Source organism: Bufo bufo, chromosome 9, assembly GCF_905171765.1.
Source record: "Bufo bufo chromosome 9, aBufBuf1.1, whole genome shotgun sequence".
NCBI classification, from domain to species: domain Eukaryota; kingdom Metazoa; phylum Chordata; class Amphibia; order Anura; family Bufonidae; genus Bufo; species Bufo bufo.
Window position 1 is genome coordinate 122,459,396 of NC_053397.1, and position 26,531 is coordinate 122,485,926.

Below are 26,531 nucleotides of genomic sequence, written 5' to 3' on the forward strand. Positions count from 1 at the left end.
CTCATTGACTCTACACGTATGTTCTGAGCACACCAAAGCACAGTTTGGCCCGCTGTAAAAAATCTCCACATCCCAAGGTGAAAGAATGGATAAGCAACCTGTTCAAAGGATGTTACATAAGTGTTTTCCTGCCTCTGAGGGGACGCCCTTTTAATTTGCAAGATTTTTCCTAAATTAAAGTATTACACCCTACATCTGGATGCTAAGGTACAAGTCAGCTAGTGAAGTGCAGACTAAGAACGATGTTGCTACTTCCCAAATAGGGATATTTTTGGACTGGTTGTTAAAAACAACCCATTGCTTCTTCCGATTACCATTGTATGTGTATAAACACTGGCAGCTCTTTCCCCAAAAAAGGATTTCTATTGGACTGTTCTTTTAATTTTAAAAAGCATAGCAAATCCAATGGTACAGTATTAGTGAACCAGGTCGGACCATACTGGGTTTGGTCCGAACTTTGCTATTTTTCGGATGGCAGACAAACCCAAATGTTTTCAGGTTTGTTTCCGATGAATCCACTAAAACAGTGCATAGCCACATTTTAGTGGGCCTTTCGGCGGGATAAAAAGCACTAGGGAGGAAGAAGGGTTCTAACTTGACCATGAGAGGAAGCATCGGGGAGGGTTTTGCCTGATTGGCTGCCATGCTGACAGACAGCCTGAATGCGCCAATCAGTGCTGCAGCAGACAGGGAGGTGCCCTAGTGCCCTAACAGAACAGAAACAGAAAATTTTATTCCGTGCTGGGCTGTAACTAAGGGTGGTTGGGTCTTACAGTGTCTTCCAGATAAATGATTTTAGGGAGTCAGGGAGAGTGAAAAAACAATCAACCTTGTATTCTACTGCCTGGGAGATGGACGCGAAAGCCAAGAAGAATACAAGTTTGATTGTTTTTTCACTCTCCCTGACAAAGAAGAAGAATTGTGTGTGTAGAATAGGGACAAGCAGAGAAGCGGTCAGCCAGGGAGTGAGGAGCTGAGGCTGGCTATGCCTCCTAGCAGAACTGCAGCAGCTGCAAACCTCCAAAGGAGGAGGAGGATGCAGACCGTGGGCACAGCAGTGTTAGTGGTGGCAGTAGTGGTACCCATAGCCGTGGTATTGGCATTGGGGGCATTGACAGTGGCAGTCACGAAAGAGCAGGGAAGGGGGGCCAAAAGAACCCACAATGACATCCTACAGTCTAATAGAAGTGGAAGTGAGGTGTGCTGGACAGGACCTGGGAGTCAGATTGAGGTACTGAGAAGGAGGCAACATCAGAGGAGGATGGTGATGGAGGCAGCAATAAACAGTGGCCATGTGCCTCCCAAAATACAGCCATGACTGATGCTGCGGGTGGGTAAGGCCCAAAACGTGCAGACATAAACTGAGCTTGGTTGCCTCTACCTCTGCTAAATGAGTATCTCCTGTATGCCATTTTTTCGCTACATTGCCGAAAGACAAAAGCATTGCCTTGTGCAAGCTGTGCAAGAGCAAAATAAGACTTGGGCAGTCAAACACAAACGTAAGCACCACAGCTCTATTGAACCACATGAAGCAGCATCACCCCATCCTGTGGGCAAAAGGGGTGGCAGTCAGCCACCGCAGCATCCACGTTCTGTACGGTGTCTTTCACTTTGTCATCATCCCTTTCCGCTTCTCTCATTCAGACTCCTCCTCCACTCCACTGTCAGCCATCAATAACGGAATGCATGGCCACGAAACAACTCTACACGCCCAGCAATCCGAAGATTCCTAGCCGTCATTATTTCTCCCCCAAAAACGCTCCTACCTTGTACTCATATGTGGCGGAGAATATGGGCTGCTCTCTGCTCTTCTCGCTCTGCAGGAAGGTTCACATCACAGTGGTAACCTGGAGCATCTATTATGGGCATGGACAGTACATGCTTTTCACCGCACACTCGGTCATTGTTTTTTATGACTGCGGTGAGGTGGCACCCCAGCAACGAGGCTAGATCCTTTTGAGCCCTACACGATTGCGTCGGCCTGGCTCCTACACCAGGCACTTATCAGCCTCTTCCTCCTCCATGGACATGTTCCTGTCCTCAAAAGCAGCAGGGAACAGGGTCGTTTGTATAACGTCCCAGAGTGGCATTACCACTTCTGCACCTCGCTACTGTCTTTATTGGTTAAATTCATGTCATCATGTGTATTTATTTCAATTCCAAACACTGTGCATTTCCTATTTTGCAACTGTTATGTTAACATGTCATTTGCCTGGTTCACCAGCAGGTGGCAGCAAATATGACAGATCTACAGTTACAGAGAATGGAGCTTTCCATTCCATTCTAACCCCCTCTGTGGAGGAGTAGGCGAATCCCACTTCCTGCAGGAAGGGTGGTGACTAGTAGTGATGGATGAACATCTGCCGGGACGATCAAATGTTCGCAAACCGCAAGTTTGCGGCGAGTCCCATTTATTTTAATGTCAGGCGAACCTGAAAAACCTTCAGCTCATTGCAGCCAAAAAATAATTATTATAATAGTCCCACAACATGGACAGTGACATACCAGATGTATTATTCCAATTTGCGATCTCCATTCATTATTTTTTTTATCACACCAGTAGAAATTATTTGTTCCAATAACGCTTTTCCCTCTATATACCTGCAGTATCGCAGCAGAACCGCACACAACTGCCGCACAATACAAATGCACTATAATATACCTTCTAAAATAGAGAGTATATTATAACATTGTACAAGGAAGGCAATCCATTAGAATATACATAAAGATAAAACGTAACCTTTAATAATGTTACTATGAGGGTCCATTCACATGTCCGTAAGTGTTTTGCGGATCCGCAAAACACGGACACCGGCAATGTGAATTCCGCAATTGCGGACCGCACATCGCCGGCACTATAATAGAAAATGCCTAATCTTGTCTGCAATTGCGGACAAGAATAGGACATGTTCAGCTTTTTGCGGAACGGAAGCACGGATGCGGAAGTGCGGATCCGCAAATGAGGATCGGACAGCACATTTTGGCCCCCATTGAAAATGAATGGGTCTGCACCCATTCTGCAAAATGCGGAACGGATGCGGACCCATTTTGCGGACGTGTGAATGGAAAAGATATCCCTCAAAATGAAAATAATAAAATTATTAAAGTTAAGCAAAAAGCATAGATGTGGTAGGCAATAACAAGTGCTCGGCGGCACCAAATAAGAAACCATATGTCCTACCACAATCTAGGGGGTTCCAGTGCACATCCATGAATCCCGGAGGGAAAGCAAAAAAAAACATCTATCCCTGGGCTAGATGATGATGTGGTATTGAAGGACAGGGTGGGCAAAAAACTGTCCCTGATATTGCCCTAAAGGGGTGCTATTCTGGCCCTGATAGCCTAACCACAGACCATCTGCCGTGATAAGAGCGACCCCGTCCGGAACCTTACCCTATATAAAAATGGCCCTAGTAAGCCCCTAGCCCCTAGACCCCTGACTTCCAAGTGATCACTATATAGATCTATGTGTTTTTGACTCTTATTAAAGTATATTATAAGTATAGTGCAACCCTCTGTGTATCACACCTATCGAAAAGCACACCTATACCAGTCCTTAAAATGACTTTTGTGGCCCTATTAGCTAGCGTTTGGTGTCCCTAACAGCCTGTACCTGCACTCCACATAGCAACCTCTCCCTACACTGGCAAAACTCTGAATGTAGAATGACGGCCAGATCAGGTTTATTTATAAGGTAGGGGGTATGTCTATATGTGCTAAAACGTCCTCAATGGCTGTCCTGTACCACCTGATGAATGTGTCATGGGTTCAAAGTTCTTCACAAGTAAAATATATGACTGGCGCGAATATCTCCATATGTTCGCATGTTCGGCAAATCGAAAACCACGCAAAGTTCGCCGCGAAAAGACTGCCGGGCGAACCGCAAGGCCATCTTAGTGACTAGTTTCTAGGAGATGACTAATGCACCCCCAGCTAGGGGAAAGGTGTGCAGATGGACACGTCTCTGCTGGACGTGCCCAGGCAAAGCCAAGCCAAACCAGCTAGAGCACCTTCAGTTCTGCTGGATACGGAGGTCACAGCTGAGAGCCTCAGGAGGCAGAAGAAGAGTTCCCTGGCCTAATCAAGAGACAGACTAAAGAAAGAGAGAAGTTGCAGCATAAAGAAGAAGCTAAGTTATACAGTTACCCTTTAGTACAGCAGATCCAGAGAGCAACAGATGTAGCAGAGTTGTGTTTGCCTGCAGTTTTAATGCTAAAGCCTGCTGGGACCAAGACAAAGTCTGTAAATCGTTTTGTAGAACATTTATCAAAGTAAGCTGCTATTCAACTGCATCTTAAGGTCTGGACTCAATTTATTCTTCATCTCCCAATTCAACTACCCCCTATTTGTCTGCTTTGGGGCCAAGGCCTGGCGCCAAGCGTATCCAGGTAGAAGCCCGTGACACAAGTACACATTAAACATTGTAGGCCACCCCTATACCACTCGGCCATTCCTACCACCTGGGTACCACCACCCTACCAACAGGGGCCCTGGGTACCTTGCCGCTGCGTTGCATTTGAACTACCCCTCCTTTTTATCACATGTGTCAAGGCAAGCGTTGCCACACTGTTTTGGAGCTGATTGGCCTGGGTAACAGTAGTTACTGGGCAATATGGTCAGCGACAATGGATGCAACATTCTGGCCATCCTGACCTGGAAGAAATAACACATGCTCCCTGTATGGTGCACCTCATCAACCTAGTGGTGCAACGATTTCTAAATAAGTAAAGTGGCTTGCGCAAGGTCCTGGAAACGTTCAGGAGACCATGCAAACACTTCTGCCACTTATATGTGGTGAGGAACACTCTCCTGGAACTGCAGCAACAGAATGGCTGATGCTACACTGCTTAATCAACGAAATGCTTGTGAACGATTTTGACATGCACCAGACAGCCTCAGCAGCGTGTTGCTTCGAGGTGAGGAAGTAGCAGTTCATTCAAGACACCTATTGGGTGCTGAAGCCTTTTGAAGTGGCCCACAAAGTTTGTCAGGAGGGACAACTGCGGCATGAACAGTTTCATATTTATCTTAGAAACAGACACAATGCTCATGTAGGAGGAGACCACAACAGTAGAAGAGAGGTGATGCATCTTGCTGTCTTGCCCTATTGCTGTTGGACACACCACAAAGGCAATTTGGAGGAGGATGAAGATGAGTGTGAGGAGCTGCCATTGCAAGACAAGGAGTCGGGGGTGGGAGGAGCAAGAGACGATGATAATGATGGCACAGGCCAACACACCCGATTGTCTCAGTGGGGGCTGAGCTAGAAAGAAACTGGCATCTCGAGCACGCTGTCAGAATGGCGACCTGTATGCATGCTGCTTACACAGTGCGGACGTATCATTGACATCAAGCAGTCTGATGATTACTCGGATAGCCATTCCTTTAGACCCCACCCTCACCACCAAAGCATAATGGGGGAATGTTTCTCCCGCAGAAGGGAAGAACAATTACATTATTAAGAGGAAACACAGTTTTAATGCAGCTTGCCACAGCTGTGATGAGCAGATGCCTACTGCCAGCGTTTTGAAAGGAAGGTCCCTCTCCGCCACCTGCAGTGTCACCCCCTCCCCTGCCACCTGCAGCAGCCAGTTCAGGTCCTCAAAATGATGGAGCAGTTTTTCCCACCATGCCGCGCCAGGAGGAGGCCAGTCAGCAAGATGACAGCTCTCGCCCACAATGTATTTCTGGGCAGGCAGACTAAGAACAGTGGCTCGAACTGGCACAGCACGTTCTCTTTCTTCTTTGCTTGCCAAGCCTCCAGTGTCATCTTGGAGAGTATTTTAAGCATGGCGGGGGGAACCATGGTGACACCCGAAACCGTCCAAGCTGTCCTTTGCCAGTGTCCAAAAACATCACATGAACCAAGCCTGGATTGGGAAAGATTGGCTGAGGCCAATGAATACATCTGGCCTTGCTGCCAGTGCCCCATCTTGCCACTGTTGCTGCCTTCCTGCCACTATAATGCTACTGCTGCGACCTGACTACCATCACATTCTGTACAGCTGTTGCCACCACCGCCTTCATGCCACTTCTGCGACCTGCCTATCATCACGTTCTGTATGGCTTCTGATGCCACCTTAATCATGTCACTGCTGTGACCTGCCAACCATCATTTTCTGTACAAGGGCGACTGCCTCCATCATTCTGCTTCTTGCCTGCCAACATATGGTTGCTGCTTCAACTGCTGCTGCTGCTACTCCTCACTGCTAATACCCTATTGCCACCACTATTAACACTACTCATCTTCCACTACTACTACTACTACTTCTACCACCCATAGACAGCCAATCTACTGCCTTGTATGTTCCATGATATGCCGCTTCTGCTGCCACTAATATTGCAGCCATGTGTCTCAAACCCCTACCCTTTCCAAATCGACATTACACTGCTACTGCTCCCAATTAAAAGGGAGAATTTTTTTTACGGCTTTAACAAGCCACTTTTTCTTCTGACAATCAGTTTGTATGTTTTAATATCATCTGTCCCCAATAAGGTACAACTTTTGGAAGCTTTGGAATATGAAAAAGCATAACACATGTGCCGGCACAATGTGTTTTTAAACCCGCTATATGTTAATGCCGTCAAACGTGCGTTTACCCATAGCTATGTATGTCAGTGTCACTCAGACATTTACTATTGCTGTCACCGTGGGAAAAAGAAAAAAGTCATAAAAATAAAGGAATAGAGATAACAAGTTTCTATGGGGCTAGAGGGATTTATATACTAATTTTCAGAGCAATTGGAGCAACTTTGGTTCGACCAGAACCAATTAGAGTCAGAACCAAACTTTTTCAAAAATTCGCCAAACCTGATCCCAACTGAATCTCGAGTGGTTCTCTCATCTCTAGTATAGTAGTGTGTTTTTAAAATGTCATATTAACATCACTAATGATGTCTTGGTGTTAAAGATCTTGTGAGTTAGATACAGTCCTAAGAGTTCTCAGAGTATCATCCACAACTTTTCAGGGCAATCTGAGCACTTTTCATTTGGGTCAAATGTATTTAAACCTGAGTTTAATCTGCTAAGCAATTCATTTGAATCAGAAAAACTAATCTCAAGAAATTTGCAAATCTCTATTGATGTCCTATCATGATGATATGTGACCAATATCTACAAATTGGAGAACCCCTTTAATGCCAGTATATTGTGAAAGATTTATGAAATGAAGCACACGCCATAAATGATGTCATAAATCTGTCGCAACATACATCAATAAATTAGCCAAGTTGTCATTTACAGAATGGCTAGAATAAGATCAACTCTAAAGAATATTTTTTTTTCCAAGCTGAACAAGACAGATTTTTCAAGTTGCTTATTATAAGAGACTCACATCCTATTGTATAATCTAGTTGCCTGCCTTTGAACCTTTTTCATCTCTCCTATATCATTTTTAGAAGTCAATCCCACATTCAAGATGAGGCCTCAGAAGGAATTTATAGAAGGGTAATACATGCCCTCATTATCTCCCACCTAGACTACTGTAACATCTTCTCATGTGGCCTTCCATCTAGCACTCTCGCACCCCTCCAAACTATCCTCAACTCTGCCGCCCGACTAATCCACCACACCCTGTTACTCCTCTGCCTCTCCCCTCTGCCAATCCCTTCACTGGCTCCCCCTCTGAAGTACTTTCCCAATACATCCCGACCCGTAATCTCCAATCCCCACAAGACTTCATTCTCTCCTCTCGTCTTATCACCTCTTCCCACAATCGCCTCCAAGATTTCTCCCGTGAATCCCCCATACTCTCGAACTCTCTATCCAAACATATCAGACTCTCACCTACAGTGGAATCCTTAAAAAAAAAATGAAAACCCAAGTCTTCAGACAAGCTTACAACCAGTGACCCTGCTGCCACTATACCACCATGACCAGCTTTACCCTCACCTTCTGTGTCCTTCCTCCATACCTTGTAGATTGTAAGCCCTTATGGGCAGGGCCCTCTCTCCTTCTGTACCAGTTTGTAACATAGTAACATAGTAACATGGTATATAAGACCGAAAAAAGACATTTGTCCATCCAGTTCGGCCTATTATCCTGCAAGTAACGCATCTTTTTGATGCTTATTGCAATTGTCTGAATTATGTATTTATGCCTCTTTTCGTATGTACAGTGCCATGGAATGAATGGCGCTTTAATAATAATAATAACTAGAAAAGCTACAATTTCTGGGGAAATTGTGTGAAGTGTTCTTGCCTCCACTAGTAGTCTACAACTGGAGTGGGCGGAGTAACTGGGGGGAGTGGCTTGAGTAACTGTTGTGTGTTTGGAGTGGCTGGAGTAACTGTGGAAAGGTTGGACTGGGCAGAGTAATTTTATGGACTGGGCAGAGTAACTTTATGGAGTGGGCAGAGTAACTGTGTGGAGTGTTTGGAGTGAGTAAAGATAGTAAACATTACACTAAACAATTGATCAAATTTAAAAAGTGCACATGGCAAGCTTGATAGAGTGAGAAATGCATTTCAACTTTTATTTATATAACACATTTAATTGCAATGTTGTTTCCCAAAGTGCTTCACAGTTACATTAAAACTTACATTTATAAAAACATTAGCAGCATTATCAAGCCTAGCAGATGAAGGTATGACCACATGCATTGGGGGGGGGGGGGGGGGCCAGCATCTTGACGTAGAATGAAGGTGAAGGTGTGCTATCTGTTTGATGATAATCAGTGTTCACAACCACTGTTTCCTGGCAACACTCATGCCCCGTTTATGCAGGCTTTAAGCGTGTTCACAACCACTGCTCAAAACACAATACACAGGATCATGATAGCTGTAATAACTTTGCAGTACTCCTGACTGTAGACAGTGCTGCACCCTGGAGATGTAAATGTGATCCAACAGTGTGTTTTTTTCTATGGTGGCTGCCCAGACCAGTTGGGTATATCCTCTTGAGTGAAGAAGGTCAGATATTGGCTTCTTTGCTCTGGGCAGAAAATCTTCATTGAAAGCTCCACAGAGTATTATAGGTTGGCAATCCATTATTTCCAAAGATTCCAAGAGGACCAGCAGGTTAGTAAGGAATTGGCCAATACTGTAATCCGGTAGCCTGTAAACAACGGCGATCAAAGCTTGTACAGGGGACTCCAGTTTGACAACCAAGAACTCCAAGTCAGTCACATAGTGATGATGCGTATAAAGAAACCAGCACTCGCTCAGGTGCACGCTGCCTGGGAGAAGAGCACACTCCACGATAATCAAATAAGAAAACTCCCAGCAGCTGTGTCTTGATGCAGTTAAACTTTTTATTCCATAAGAAGGAATGGTCATATAACCAGGACGCATTTCGGCAATGTGCCTTTATCACCTGTTGTATCACCTGCATCAAGACACAGCTGCTGGGAGTTTTCTTATTTGAACATTGTGATGATACTGCTTTTCAAAGGCCTTGAAATGGTTTCTGACATACAAGGCGACACCTCCCCCACTTTTACTTGCAATGTCAGGAAGGTTCGTGTACGAGAGGTGTCTGTTGCGTTTGAACAGGTTGTAGCCCTCCAGCTGGAGACTTTTAGCAACAGAAGAGCCTGACAGATGAGTGTCAGTGAAACATAAAACATCTCCAAGTATAAACTCGTGGTGAGATTTGATATTTTCAATGTGAGCTGGTAATCCTTCCGTGTTGTGATGGATAATTGTTAATGTTTGTCTGTTGTCTGTAGAAAAGAGGGGCATAACACTTTCCAGTGATGCATTCTTCATTGAGTCCAGGGAGGCTGTGATTTCAGGATCAAAGATCTTCTTCTCATCAAGGTCGGTTATGTGCAGTCTTTGCAGTGTAGTCATTCTACTCAGAGCAACATAGGCCATTCCGGGTTGGAAGACTCATTTCAAAGAGACCACTGCCGACTGTATCAACATCCCCTGACACTTATGAATCGTACATGCAAAAGTCAACTTCAGGGGGAACTGCCTGCGAACAACTCCTTTCTGTCTCAGGTTTTCCTCTACCCTTTCTATGTACACCAAGTTGTCAGCATCACCAGACTTGTTACGGTATCTCTGTCCTGCATTTGGATTGTCCAGCACAAGCCTAAGCTTGTTTACCGTAGTAGCACCATTCTCAGTCTGGATGATTATTCTTGCAAGCTTGCCAAATGTCCCGTTAACAAGCCCAACTTCAACATCAATGTTTCTTGTGATCATGATACGGGGACCTTCAGCTGTTTGCAGTGTGTCAATCATATTGTCTTTGTGTCCTTAGAAAGGTTGGAGTTGCCTCTGCATCACTCCTGTTTTAGGGTCTTTTCTGTAATCATCTGCAGCTATGTTGGTGACGTTTGAATGGAGAACAGACACAGTTGCGGCATTATGTTTGTGAATCTCTTTGTTGGTGGCAAAGATGTGCAGCACGTCATTAGGGCAGTGGGTGGGATCTGTCAAAGCCTGAGCAAGCAGAGCTTTGTAATCATTGCTTAAGGTGCCAGTCTTCTGCTTCACTCTGATTCTATTCAAAAGCTCAGCAAATGAAATGTCATCTTTCTGTCGCATGATCTCTGTCAGCGTGATCATCTGAAAGTAGTCTTTCCAGGTGTCATTGGTATTTTCCTCAAACGCGCAGAGTGGCTTACTTTTTCCCAGCGGGGTACCTGGTAAAAGTCTCCTACTGCTAGTACTGACATACCACCAAAAGGTTTCTTACCACCTTTGATTTGCTGTAATCTCTAGTTGATGTAGGCAAACAGGGGCTTTGAAATCATTAACACCTTGTCAATAACAATGATCTCCGCATTTGACAGCTGTGCCCTCTCTTCATTTATGAGATTTCCAAGTCCTTGGCTTCAAGCTTCATGGCAACTTCAGCAGAAAATGCAAAATGTTGCCTGAAATGTTGAAAGCTGCTGTTTCTGTAAATGCATTAAGTGAAACGCTGGGCATGGATATGTCTGCTTTCTCACGTAGTCTGGTAAGTTTACAGAGTATCTTTATCCCCTCAGCATAGATGCACTTTATCAGGTATGATTTGCCTGTCCCTGCGCTACCAGTGACAAAGTAATAGAATGGGTCAGAATTTGGGCCATGCACACGGTTAGTGCACCAGTCACAAACTGAGTAGAATGTCTGAGCTTGTGTCCGGTTAAGGTTTCTGTACATTTTCCAAAGGAAATCAGGGCACATTTGTGGGGCCTTCACAGTAAGCGCAATTCCACCTGTTTGTGATGTGTATACTCCGAAACATCATCTTATTCATTCTCATGAAGTGGCTCCCCTTCTTTGTGTTCCTCTATAAATTCCAACCTATCCAACTCAGCTTTTGGGGCAAAGGTGTTCCAAGCATCTTCAACAGGGCCGTTTTTTACAAAGTCATCCAAGACTTGTTCCACAATTTTGTTGTGTTGATCGAACTTCTTTTGGTTGCTGGTAACAATTGCAGACACTGCTCGGATTGCTGTTTCTGCTGGTAAGTTCACACAGACGCCTTTGTAAAAATCCTGGTGTGTTGGGAACCTTACAGTTTTCAGTGATGACTCTGAACGGTGTGGGAGGTAGAGTTTAAGCAGTCTGCCGTAGTAGTTCTTGGGGTCCTTCTTCTCTGGGAAGCGTGCGTACCTGATGATTGCAGGCTTCCCTCTCATGCGTTTTTGAATCATTCCCATTTCATTCAATAGGCTGACATGCTTGCTGTCTTCCTTTTGCTTGCCATCTTCCTTTTGCTTGCCATAGACAACCCTGTAATGGAATGCAAAATCTGCCAGACATATGGACTCAAACTCTGGTGTTTTGGGTCTGGCTCTGTATTTGTCGACAAAACTCGTCATCCACACATTAAGAGAATCGGCTGGTTTGTTCTGCAACGCACTGAGCGGGAGACTCATTTTCAGTGCATTGGCAAAAAAACAACCTCACGTGAGCAAGACTTCATTTTCAAGCTGCACGTACGGGCCACAGACTCCTGGGCGCTGACCTCTCTGTGTTTTTCGAATAAGCCTGAAGAACTTCTTTCCTTTCTTCTCGTTCTGTCTCTGTTTCTGGGCTCATTTCTTTGACTATTGTTTTGAGATAGTCACTCTGCTCGCATTCTGGCTTGGATATGTAGGACAACATGTACATGATGCAACCATACTCATCAAGAATCTACTGGATGTCCATGTTGGCATTCAAGGTCGTCAGCAAATATGGATTGTAGTTGTTCACCCAGCAGTCCTTGACATCACGCTTCATTGGAATCCCGCTTGAGGAGGTCAATGCCTCAATGTACGAGTTGTACTGATTCAAAGTCATATCACACTGTGCCAGTAAGCTTTGACATGCCTTCAAGCTGCACTTTCAGGTTATTAAGCAAATCCCAGACTGGTTTCAGTTTGTTTTTGGCTGCTTGTGGTTTCATTGCACGATCTCCTTGTTCTTCTGGCATCGGGTAAGTTATCCTCGTTTTTCTAACAGGTGGCTTTGGAAATCCAAATCTGCATACTCTATTTCCTTTCTTGCACGATTTTCAATGAGATCTGCTGTGCATTTGAAATTCTGTTACAAATCTGTGAAGTAAGGCCTGTTTGGCTTCATCAGTCAGCTGGCATGAGATGCTATGATCTATAAAGGCACACACCTTGTCATCACTGTCTTGTCCAAATACAGGAGCTCCTGCTACCCAACAGAGACAATGTATATGAGGGCTCCCTCTCGCCTGAAATTCAACCCAGTAAAAGTAATCGATAACTTCACCGATTGGATGTGCAGGACCCAACATCAGAGCATCAAGCCATTTGTCAACCATGTGCATGGTGGTCACTGGGTTGCCTCGAAGAATTTCACACTTTTCAGCCCAGTCTAGCTCTGCAAAATCCACCTTTTGACCTTGTTGTGCCTTTATTGCCGTTATTATCTCTGCACATCTGAATTCTGCAGCAGAGAAGGTAAGAAAAAAAGTTGGCTTACCCAATTGTCTGACCATGGCTAGCAAAATCTTCTGATTTTTATCCCAGCAAGCTGGACTCCCTCTCAGTGGTTGCAAGAACCTTGTGGCATCTCGGTTTCGCACCAACCTCTCAACCTCACGCTTGTCTTGTAGCAACTTGTTGAATATTTTCCGTCCTTCCCTGGCATTGGGTTTTCCTTTTCTTAACTGGATGGACATGCTGCTTTTGGCCATGTGTGTCTCTGTGACAAACTGTGCAAAGAAGAGGTAGCTTGTGTCTCTTGCAAAACGAGTAAACACAAAAAAAGCCTTGCATTGAAATACATGCTCGGGGACAGTTTGACTTGTCTTGTCTGGTCCAATGTATTCTGTCCAGTAGGGAACTGAACAGGGAAAGCCATTGCTTCAAGCCTAGGAACTTTAAAGAAGCTGACAGATGTGTTTCCTAGTACAGGTGCAATGCTGAATATTCCATCACCATGTGTCAATGCTTCCTCTCCAAGGTCAGATGGCTGCAAACAACTGTCTAGGCCAATTCCAGGTCTTAGTGAATCCTTCTCATCCTCTGCATTGGGAGGTTGTTGGTCATGGCCTTCCTGTTGCTCAGAAGCAGCCGGTAAACCTGCAGACTGTACCTCTGATGGATCACAATTTTTGATGCTTTCAAGTATCTCCATCATTTCAGTTTCATCACAACTTCCGAGTTCCATCCCATCATCATTATCAGCATCATCATCATCATCAGCGATTGTCTCATCCACTCTGATTGAAATGTCACTGTAGTCGGGGTGTGTGTCAATGAGTTTTAAGAGACCTACTACTAAATTTCTCATGTTAACATTGTGAAAGAGCTGGTGGCTTTTGTAAGTCAGAAGTCTTTTCAGCTTCACTCTGTGCAACTGGGATGTGCTATGCAATCTTGGTAGAGTATTGACCGTGGTTTCCACCTCGGATGGCACACACACTACAGCGCTGTGTATAGTTGCCTGTCGACCTTTAGGAAGTGTGATGATCTTGGCAAATGACAGTATTTTGGCCAAAAGTTGTCTTTCCAGCACGTTCAAATCGCAGAGCTCTGGGGGAATGGGCGCCAGATCTATGTTGTTAGCCACAGCGATGGATGATTTGTGTCCTGCTTTTAAATGTGAATCACAGTTGTGACAAATCCATTATTTGGTCTTTTCATCTGGTATGGTGCATTGTTCAGGGCCTTGACAGTATTTGTTGCACACATGGACATATTTCCCTGTCAAATAGGCAGCAACAATGTGTAGATTCTTGTGGTTGGTATAGGCAAAAGAATATAAAGGGTTGCTACAGTGGCGCTCAGTGGATGCTATATGTAGAAGCAGCGGTATCGCGGCAGAACCACAAAAATATGCCGCACAGGGGAGACAATGTAATATATTATAATACTGCGCTTAAGGACATATTATGATAAGTATTGGTGTACAGGTGTTGCAAATATATGGTGACTGGCACACGAAGGTATATCAATATGCAGATACTTAGCTGGTTTTAAACAGTGTACCTGAGATGAAGGCTTCTATTTGTGTGCTTCTGTCCGCGTCCCTGTACTTGGTATAGAGGTATTTTCTTCTTTATTTTTGTTTCTGTACTCGGTTTTTCTTGTTGCTCTGAATCAGGAACAATCCAGATGTAATGTGGTTTGGCGTGCTGCCTCGTGCCCCGGCCGGTGGTGCGCTGCTGCCGCAAGTGGAGGTACAGAGTACAGAAACAAAAATAAAGAAGAAAATACCTCTATACCAAGTACGGGGACGCGGACAGAAGCACACAAATAGAAGCCTTCATCTCAGGTACACTGTTTAAAACCAGCTAAGTACCTGCATATTGATATACCTTCGTGTGCCAGTCACCATATATTTGCAACACCTGTACACCAATACTTATCATAATATGTCCTTAAGCGCAGTATTATAATATATTACAATGTGTAGATTCTTCTTGTAATTGCTGTGAATGAAATGTTTCACTTAGTTAGGAAAAAGGGTGCTATGACACATCGTGCACACAAAAGGTGGCCCAGCTTTAATGCATTCATGGAAAGTGATATAGCTGTCTGCATTAGGCTGTTGTCGACTGGTTGACTGCATTCCCGCTGGACATGAGTCCATCGTTTGTATTTCATTCTTATTTTGAAGGCACATTGCATCTTATGGGTTATGCGAAAATCTGCTTGAGTGTGAAGCTTCATTTTCATGCAACTCATGCACTGTTGCAAGTGATGTTTTCTGAAAGCAGGATCATTATGATATTTTCTGGTGATATATTGCTTCTTCTTCAAGTTAAAATTGTCATCTGTCGCATATTTGCTGGTTGTGTATAGCTTCTGCTTTAACTTGAACCATGCATCTGTTGCATATTTTCTGGGGATGTAATGCTTCTGCTTCAAGTTGAAATCTGCATTTGTTGCATATTTTCCTGGTGATGTATTGCTTCTGTTTCAACTTAAAATCAGCATCTGCTCTGTATCGGCTGATGTATGTCCTCTTCTTATTGGTGACAGACATCTTTGTAGCCTTGAAACCATGCCTTCTTTTATTTCTGTGTCTTGTCTCCAGTTTTTGTCGTTGCTGTCCATTTAATTTGGAAAGTGCCTTACTGTCCTTCCATATGCCCTGTGAGGATTTTGCATCAAGTGACCATGGAGAATGCTTGCTGGCTGGGAATCCAGTGTGTGTTGCATCTTTGGTCTTCTGTGTAACTTTGTTCTCCACATGCTTTCCATTATGTGGTTTGTCAGATTGCACTGGTGGGGACAGCAAACCATCTGACAAACGTCTTGCAGGATGAAATGAGACTGGCATGAAGTCATACTGCAGTCCATCAATAGGGCCTCTGGTGTCTGTAAGGAGCAATTCATACAACTTATAAATCCTGTACAGCGCTATGGAATGAATGGCACTTTAATAATAAATAATAATAATAATCCTTGCCCCCATATCACTCAAATGTGTAAAAGTGATCATAACAGCTTTTCCTTTTCCAGTGGCAGGAAGTCCATCCTTATTTGGACTATGAGAATTAAACAGTCCATATCTCCCAGACTTGTCTCTGAACAATGCAATATGGCACTACTATAAAAAGTGCATGTGTAACATCTGCATTGAGGCACTGAAGTCTTGTGGAGAGGTCATCTACCGTGGCTCTCACACATCCCGATAACACTGGAGATTTAACAACATAATACTCATATTTGTCAGTGTTGACTCTGAGGGGCACTTCTTCCATTGTCAAGTGTTGGTGCTGATAGACATTTCTTCGTTTTAGCTGTTTTATTGTTGTGCCATACAAGCTGTTGCCCTTCTTCAGTATTTGATCAAGATCATCCTTCCTAACATCATCAAGCTCACTGTGGTATGCCAAAAATGTCAGAGCCATGCATGTACACTGTTTGTTCCTTAACCTTCCATAGCCATGAGTTCTCACTTGGAACACATGGTTCTTGCATGCCATGGTTTTCAGAAGTGCCCATCATACTGTCACTGTGCTCTTGAACTTGACACTAAGTTGAACATGGGAATGACACCACATGTTCACTATGTACCTCCTGGGCACATTCACTGTCACAAACCTCTATTTCCACTATGCTGCTGTGGGGCTCCGGATCCTGAAAGCGTGGGTCTGAAAGTCCAGTTTAGTCCAGCATATCTTTGCAGCTTTAGATCTCTTTCCTTTAGATGGCATGATAATATTCACACAGCTCTAATTTCTTTTCATAAATGTAGCTAGTTAAAACACCTCAAATACTCTCTACTGAATAAAACTTATTTCCAAATCTTAAACCAGAAGCCAGCCAAACTGTCATGAATTCAAAATTAGATTTCAAATAGGGCAGAAAAGAGTGGTTAAAAACAAACTGCTCCAAATTGCTCACTTTACTGGCGGTTGCCATCTTCAAATTGTCGTAGTTTTAAAAATTATAAATCCCACAGCGAAGAGCTTTATATTGTGAGAATCATAAGACCCAGACCTATATTTTGATGTATAGTAGGTCTCTGAAATATTAAAAATGAAAGCACAGTCACAGTTTAGAAATTGCCCTTCAAATTGGAGGTGGCTAGAGTGGAGTTTCAATGAATGTCAATGGGCGGCGTGAGTTGCAAACAAATTGTCATGTTGTGAAAACTATCAGGACTATGATTTAGCCGTCGACATTTCTAGTGGCAGCAGGGATAGCTGAATCTTTTGATATAAGATTTGTGTAGGTGGGTTTGAAAATGAGGGAGTGGTGGCAGTTTAGAAATCATGTCCTGATTTTTCAGCTCCCACTCTAGCTTTTGTCAGCTCCCACTCTAGTTTTGAACATTCCGCCATTCATTTCTATGGGACCAAATTCGCCACAAAAACGCTGATATTTTGTAAACCATTCGGCGAAACGTTCCACAAAGTAATAGAACACCAATCGGGAACAATCCGCACATTTCTGTATATTACTGTCTATGTAGTGTAAAAACTGTTGGAGGAGTTAGGGTCCATTCACACGTCCGTTTTTTCTTTCCTGATCTGTTCCGTTTTTTCAGGAACAGATCTGGACCAGATCTGGACCCATTCATTTTCAATGGGTCCTGGAAAAAATCGGACAGCACAATGTGTGCTGTCCGTTTCCGTTGTTCCGTTCCGCATGTCCGAAAAAATATAAAACATGTCCTATTCTTTTCCGCAAAAATCGGATCCTGGACCAATACAAAGTCAATGGATCCGCAAAAAACGGAAGACATTCGTATGTCATTACGTATGTCATCCGTTTTATGCGGATTCCGTTCCTGGAAATTAGGCTTCCTCCCCAGTATTAAATGTGACCAGTGCGGCCCCCCTCCCTCTATATTCATTGGTGGCAAGTGCGGCGCCTGAGAGGTTAATTGTGCATATCATAGCCCCCTATAAGAGATCAGGGGCTGCCAGGCAGCAGGGGGCAGACCCCCCTCCCTCCCCAGTATTAAATGTGACCAGTGTGGCCTCACCTCTCCCCCCCCCCCGTCATTGGTGGCCAGTGCGGATTCCCAGTATTAATAAATGTGCCCAGTGCGGCCTCACCTCTCCCCCCCCCCATCATTGGTGGCCAATGCGGATTCCCAGTATTAATAAATGTGCCCAGTGCGGCCTCACCTCTCCCCCCCCCCCATCATTGGTGGCCAGTGCGGATTCCCAGTATTAATAAATGTGCCCAGTGCGGCCTCACCTCTCCCCCCCCATCATTGGTGGCCAGTGCGGATTCCCAGTATTAATAAATGTGCCCAGTGCGGCCTCACCTCTCCCCCCCCCATCATTGGTGGCCAGTGCGGATTCCCAGTATTAATAAATGTGCCCAGTGCGGCCTCACCTCTCTCCCCCCCCCAATCATTGGTTGCCAGTGCGGATTCCCAGTATTAATAAATGTGCCCAGTGCGGCCTCACCTCTCCCCCCCCCATCATTGGTGGCCAGTGCGGATTCCCAGTATTAATAAATGGGCCCAGTGCGGCCTCACCTCTCCCCTCCCCATCATTGGTGGCCAGTGCGGATTCCCAGTATTAATAAATGTGCCCAGTGCGGCCTCACCTCTCCCCCCCCCCCATCATTGGTGGCCAGTGCGGATTCCCAGTATTAATAAATGTGCCCAGTGCGGCCTCACCTCTTTCCCCCCCCCCCATCATTGGTGGCAGCGGAGAGTTCGGATCGGAGTCCCAGTTTAATCGCTGGGGCTCCGATCGGTTACCATGGCAGCCAAGACGCTATTGCAGTCTTGGCTGCCATGGTTACTTAGCAATAAATACAAGCATTATACTTACCTGCGACTGCGAGCTGCGATGTGTGTCCGGCCGGGAGCTCCTCCTACTGGTAAGTGACAGGTCTGTGCTAAAAGCAATGTGCCGCACAGACCTTTCACTTACCAGTAGGAGGAGCTCCCGGCCGGACACACATCGCAGTTCGCAGTCGCAGGTAAGTATAATGCTTGTATTTATTGCTAAGTAACCATGGCAGCCAAGACTGCAATAGCGTCTTGGCTGCCATGGTAACCGATCGGAGCCCCAGCGATTTAAACTAGGACTCCGATCGGAACTCTCCGCTGCCACCAATGATGGGGGGGGGGAAGAGGTGAGGCCGCACTGGGCACATTTATTAATACTGGGAATCCGCACTGGCCACCAATGATGGGGGGGGGGAGAGGTGAGGCCGCACTGGTCACATCCGCACTGGCCACCAATGAATATAGAGGGGGGGGGGCCGCACTAGTCACATTTAATACAGGGGAGGGAGGGGGTCTGCCCCCTCCTGCCTGGCAGCACCTGATCTCTCACAGGGGGCTATGATTCGCACAATAATTGTGCGGATCACAGCCCCCTGTAAGAGATCGGGTGCTGCCAGGCAGCAGGGGGCAGTCATGTACACAGTTCTCAGTATATTCTAACTAGAAGCGTCCCCATCACCATGGGAACGCCTCTGTGTTAGAATATACTGTCGGATTAGAGTTTTCACATGTTTCCGTTTTTTGCGGATCCGCAAAAAACGGATGACATACGGAAACATTTTCAGGAACAACGGATCCGCAAAAAACGGACCGAAAATCGGGATGTAGAAAAATACTGACGTGTGAATGTATCCTTATGGTGGTAAATTTGGCTATAATAATAAGAATATATATGTGAGATAACAGTAAGTGGTCTTGCCATGCAAGAACACTTAATAATAAATATTGCATTGTGACCATTATCTGTTATATTTTTACATTTATTATACCATAAGACTCCATATAATGCTATTCAATGTAGAAAAAAGTATCTACATATTAATAATAAAAACAATTGTTAAATTTGACATATAAATAATGCATCAATATATGTTGTCTTAGGAAGACCTTCATTGTTGTGAAGTTCCATCATTGGTGGCCAGTGCGGATTCCCAGTATTAATAAATGTGCCCAGTGCGGCCTCACCTCTCCCCTCCCATCATTGGTGGCCAGTGCGGATTCCCAGTATTAATAAATGTGCCCAGTGCGGCCTCACCTCCCCCCCCCCATCATTGGTGGCCAGTGCGGATTCCCAGTATTAATAAATGTGCCCAGTGCGGCCTCACCTCTCTCCCCCCCCCATCATTGGTGGCCAGTGCGGATTCCCAGTATTAATAAATGTGCCTAGTGCGGCCTCACCTCTCCCCCCCCCATCATTGGTGGCCAGTGCGGATTCCCAGTATTAATAAATGGGCCCAGTGCGGCCTCACCTCTCCCCCCCCATCATTGGTGGCCAGTGCGGATTCCCAGTATTAATAAATGTGCCCAGTGCGGCCTCACCTCTCCCCCCCCCCATCATTGGTGGCCAGTGCGGATTCCCAGTATTAATAAATGTGCCCAGTGCGGCCTCACCTCTTTCCCCCCCCCCCCCCATCATTGGTGGCAGCGGAGAGTTCGGATCGGAGTCCCAGTTTAATCGCTGGGGCTCCGATCGGTTACCATGGCAGCCAAGACGCTATTGCAGTCTTGGCTGCCATGGTTACTTAGCAATAAATACAAGCATTATACTTACCTGCGACTGCGAGCTGCGATGTGTGTCCGGCCGGGAGCTCCTCCTACTGGTAAGTGACAGGTCTGTGCTAAAAGCAATGCGCCGCACAGACCTTTCACTTACCAGTAGGAGGAGCTCCCGGCCGGACACACATCGCAGTTCGCAGTCGCAGGTAAGTATAATGCTTGTATTTATTGCTAAGTAACCATGGCAGCCAAGACTGCAATAGCGTCTTGGCTGCCATGGTAACCGATCGGAGCCCCAGCGATTTAAACTGGGACTCCGATCGGAACTCTCCGCTGCCACCAATGATGGGGGGGGGGGGAAAGAGGTGAGGCCGCACTGGGCACATTTATTAATACTGGGAATCCGCACTGGCCACCAATGATGGGGGGGGGGGGAGGTGAGGCCGCACTGGGCACATTTATTAATACTGGGAATCCGCACTGGCCACCAATGATGGGGGGGGGAAGAGGTGAGGCCGCACTGGTCACATCCGCACTGGCCACCAATGAATATAGAGGGGGGGGGCCGCACTAGTCACATTTAATACAGGGGAGGGCGGGGGTATGCCCCCTCCTGCCTGGCTGCACCTGATCTCTCACAGGGGGCTATAATTCGCACAATAATTGTGCGGATCACAGCCCCCTGTAAGAGATCGGGTGCTGCCAGGCAGCAGGGGGCAGTCATGTACACAGTTCTCAGTATATTCTAACTAGAAGCGTCCCCATCACCATGGGAACGCCTCTGTGTTAGAATATACTGTCGGATTTGAGTTTTCACATGTTTCCGTTTTTTGCGGATCCGCAAAAAACGTATGACATACGGAAACATTTTCAGGAACAACGGATCCGCAAAAAACGGACCGAAAATCGGGATGTAGAAAAATACTGACGTGTGAATGTAGCCTTATGGTGGTAAATTTGGCTATAATAATAAGAATATATATGTGAGATAACAGTAAGTGGTCTTGCCATGCAAGAACACTTAATAATAAATATTGCATTGTGACCATTATCTGTTATATTTTTACATTTATTATACCATAAGACTCCATATAATGCTATTCAATGTAGAAAAAAGTATCTACATATCAATAATAAAAACAATTGTTAAATTTGACATATAAATAATGCATCAATATATGTTGTCTTAGGAAGACCTTCATTGTTGTGAAGTTTCTTATTCGGTCAAATTCAAACATGATTTCCACATATCCATTAGGGAGAGTTTCATTGCTCCAACCAACATAATCATATCCAGGCCACATGTGGTACTCATGAGTCAGAGTGAAATCATCCAGCCCAGATACTCCATCAGTCAGTTGGCCGAGTCCTTCAGTCATGCTAAAATGGATACAAAAATAAACATTTAAGTAATATGCCAGAACAGTGAGATAAATTTGCATGCTTCAACTTGCTATGAATATGGAGTGCCAAATTACGAGAGAAAGGAAAGACGAAACAGTTCCTTTTGGCCAAGTCTCACCATGATGTCTGATGATTCATGATGGCTTTAAGTGATGCCGTGCAGTTATAAGGAGAAAAAAAAACTGCAGACATTAATGACACTGGGGGAGATTTATCAAACTGGTGTAAAGTAGAATTGGCTTAGTTGTCCAAAGCCAACAGATTCCACCTTTCATTTTTCACACCTCCTTTGGAAAATAAAAGGTGGAATCTGATTGGTTGCTATGGGCAACTAAGCCAGTTCTACTTTACACCAGTTTGATAAATCTCCCCCACTAATTTTAAAGTGAAAATGTATGATTTTGCTCCCAATCTCGACTGCACTTCAGCTTAATGGTACTGCTACATGTGCAAAGATACACTAGAAACAGGTTTAACCCCTTAAGGACAGGGCCATATGTCACCTTAAGGACCAGGCCATTTTTTGCAAATCTGACCAGTGTCACTTTATGTGTGAATAACTTTAAAACGCTTTTACTAATCCAGGCCATTCTGAGATAGTTTTTTCGTCACATAGTGTGCTTCATGACAGTGGTAAAATGGAGTAAAAAAATATTCATTTTTATTTATTAAAAAAATACCAAATTTAACAAAAATTTGGAAAAATTAGCAAATTTCAATTTCTCTACTTTTATAATAGATAGTAATACCTCCAAAAATAGTTATTATTTTACATTCCCCATATGTCTACTTCATGTTTGGATCATTTTGGGAATGACATTTTATTTTTGGGGATGTTACAAGGCTTAGAAGTTTAGAAGCAAATCTTGAAATTTTTCAGAAAATTTCTAAAACCCACTTTTTCAGGACCAGTTCAGGTCTGAAGTCACTTTGTGAGGCTTACATAATAGAAATCACCCAAAAATGACCCCATTTTACAAACTACACCCCTCAAGGTATTCAAAACTGATTTTACAAACTTTGTTAACCCTTTAGGTGTTCCACAAGAATTAATGGAAAATAGAGATAACATTTCAAAATTTCACTTTTTTGGCAGATTTTTCATTAGAATCAATTTTTTCCAGTTACAAAGCAAGGGTTAACAGCCAAACAAAACTCAATATTTATGGCCCTGATTCTGTAGTTTACAGAAAGAAAGGTATGCCATACGGTTTTTGGAAGGCAGATTTTGATGGACTGTTATTTTGACACTATGTCCCATTTGAAGCCCCCCCTGATGCACCCCTATAGTAGAAACTCCAAAAAAGTGACCCAATTTTAGAAACTACGGGAGAGGGTGGCAATTTTGTTGGTACTATTTTAGGGTACATATGATTTTTGGTTGCTCTATATTACACTTTTTGTGAGGCAAGGTAACAAGAAATAGCTGTTTTTATTTTTTGTTATTTACAACATTTATCTGACAGGTTAGATCATGTGGTATTTTTATAGAGCAGGTTGTCACGGACGCGACAATACCAAATATGACTATTTGTCTCAGTTTTACATAACAAAGCATAAAAAAAAATATATTCTTTAGTGTCTCCACATCCTGAAAGCCATAGTTTTAATTTTTTTCGGGATGAGATTACGGTTTGATTGGCATAGTTTTTTCAGTTTTTGGGCGATTATCTTAAGTAGGGTATGATTTTTGCGGGATGAGATGAAGCTTTGATTGGCACTATTTTGGGGTGCGTATGACTTTTTGATCGCTTGCTATTACACTTTTTGTGATGTAAGGTGACAAAAAATGGCCTTTTTTACATTTTTTTTTACGGTGCTCACCTAAAGGGTTAGGTCATGTGAAATTTTTATAGAGCAGGTTCTTACGAATGCAGCAATACCTAATATGTCAACTTTTTTTTATTTATGTAAGTTTTACACAATGATTTCATTTTTGAAACAAAATAAATCATGTTTTAGTGTCTCCATAGTCTGAGAGCTATAATTTTTTCAGTTTGTGGGCGATTATCTTAGGTAAGGTATGATTTTTGCAGGATAAAATGACGCTTTTATTGCCACTATTTTGGGGTGCGTATGACTGTTTGATCGCTTGCTATTACATTTTTTGTGATGTAAGATGACAAAAAATTGCTTTTTTTACACGTTTTTTTCACCTGAGGGGTTAGGTCATGTGATAGTTCTATAAAGCAGGTTCTTACGGATGCGGCGATACCTAATATGTATACTTTTTTTATTTACTTAAGTTTTACACAATACCAGCATTTTTTAAACAAAAGAAATGATGTTTTAGTGTCTCTATATTCTGAGCCATATTTTTTATTTTTTTTTGGGTGATTGGCTTAGGTAGGGCAAATTTTTTGCGGGATGAGGTGATAGTTAGATTAGTACTATTTTGGGGGCCATATGCCTTTTTGATCACTTGGTGTTGCACTTTTTGTGATGTAAGATGACAAAAAATTGTTTTTCTTACACGTTTTTTTCACCTGAGGGGTTAGGTCATGTGATAGTTCTATAAAGCAGGTTCTTACGGATGCGGCGATACCTAATATGTATACTTTTTTTATTTACTTAAGTTTTACACAATACCAGCATTTTTTAAACAAAAAAAATGATGTTTTAGTGTCTCTATATTCTGAGCCATATTTTTTTTTATTTTTTGGGTGATTGGCTTAGGTAGGGGCAAATTTTTTGCGGGATGAGGTGATAGTTAGATTAGTACTATTTTGGGGGCCATACACCTTTTTGATCACTTGGTGTTGCACTTTTTGTGATGTAAGGTGACAAAAATAGCTTTTTTTTAACCGTTTAAAAAAAAAAAAAATTATGGTATTCATCAGACAGGGTGGATCATGAGATATAGACGTGGCGATACCTAATATGTGTGTTTTTTTATTTATTTATATTTTTTTATTAGAAAATAAGGGGAAATGGGTGTTTTTTATTCTTCTTTTACTTTATTAATTCTATTACTTTATTAAATTTATTAAAAACATTTTTTTTTTACTTTTTATTCTTTACTTTATTTCTGATGTTCACTTTTGGGGGTCTGATCCCCTCTGCAATGCATTACAATTCATTTGTATTGTAATGCATTGCCTGTTCGTGTACTACAGTGAGTAGTACACAAACAGGTTGCCTAGGAGACCCAGCCTGAGGCTGGATCTCCTCGGCTCCCATAGAAGGCAGATCCCAATGCCGTGCAAGGCATTGGGCAGCCTCTGCATGGCATTGGGCTGCCTTCTGAGACATCGAATCCCTGCCACAGCAGCGCGGGAATCGATGAGCTCCCTCAAACAGAAACCCCTTCTATACCACGGTAGCAGCATAGAAGGGGTTAATCCGCCGCGATCGCCGATAAATGGGGGGGGGGTCACAGGGCCCCCCTCGACATTGACCCAAGGTGCCTGCTCAAAGATTTTAGCATGCACCTTTTTCCGATCACCGCCCGCCAAACGGCGGTGATTGGAAATACACAGGGCTTGCAGGTACGCCCTGTGTCATTAAGTACCAGTACATCAGGGTGTACCTGTACGCCCTGTGTCCTTCAGAGTTTAAAGGGAAAACAGACGAAATTGTTGGGTGCTGCTGGCAGACCATATTTCAAGATGATCCATAACATATTAAATAAATTATGAGTGGAATTTATCATTTGCAGTGGTTTTGGAGCCAGTTTTAAGTTTAGCTTTACTTTGTGAGGTTGCACCAGATTTGTAAAATGGTGAACAGAAATAATATATTTGGCACATAAGTGCAATGTGGTGTATGCCTATGCCTGTAAAATTACACCAGTGTGTTGCCTGATGTGGAAATGCAACTTTTTTTGTGACTTTTTAAAATTTCATACATCATGAGATTTAAAGGGAACCTGCCATTTTCAACATTGTGTTTGAGCTGAAGACAACATGTTATACAGTAGGATGAGCTGGGCAAATTCAGATATAGCTTTGTGGGAAAAGATTCAGTTAAACTTGTAATTTATCCATTTACATTCATTCTCATTCTGAGCTATGAAGTCCAGGAGTAGAGATGGCCTTGCGATTCGCAAGGCGGTCGTTTCGCGGCAAACTTTGCTCGTTCACCAAACGGGCGAACATATGGCGATATTCACACCCGCCATATTCTTTTACATTGTGAAGAACTTTGACCCATGACACATCCATCAGGTTGTACAGGACAGCCAATTAAGACATTTCAGCACATGGACATACCCCCTACCTTATAAATAAACCTGATCTAGCCACCATTTTACATTCTGTCTTTTGCCAGTGTAGGGAGAGGTTGCTGTGTGGAGCAGGGACAGACTGTTAGGGACACCAAACGCTAGCTAATGGGGCCACAAAAGTCCTTTTAAGGACTGGTATAGGTGTGCTTTCGATAGGTGTGACATACTGAGGGGTGTAATATACTTATAATATACTTTCTAACATAGAAAGTATATTATAGTGCAATTGTATTGTGCAGCAGTTGTGTGCGGTTCTGCTGCATTACTGCAGCTACACAGAGTGCCAAACGCTATTGAAACAAATAATTTTTACTGGAGTGATTTACCAGTTGCCCCCCAAAAAAACTGAATGAGGCAGGGGTGTTATATACAGTGGGATGCGAAAGTTTGGGCAACCTTGTTAATCGTCATGATTTTCCTGTATAAATCGTTGATTGTTCCGATAAAAAATGTCAGTTAAATATATCATATAGGAGACACACACAGTGATATTTGAGAAGTGAAATGAAGTTTATTGGATTTACAGAAAGTGTGCAATAATTGTTTAAACAAAATTAGGCAGGTGCATAAATTT

General features: G+C 43.6%; 1 protein-coding gene across 1 annotated transcript in view; it reads right to left on the reverse strand.

Annotated features, from left to right (window-relative positions):
• DDR2 (discoidin domain receptor tyrosine kinase 2) overlaps positions 1 to 26,531 on the reverse strand; it is a 1,651,236-nt gene that overhangs the window by 861,409 nt on the left and 763,296 nt on the right. Inside the window, exon 7 of the mRNA XM_040407250.1 lies at positions 21,525 to 21,708. Coding sequence (XP_040263184.1) covers positions 21,525 to 21,708 — 184 coding nt within the window. The remainder of the gene's footprint in view (positions 1 to 21,524; positions 21,709 to 26,531) is intronic.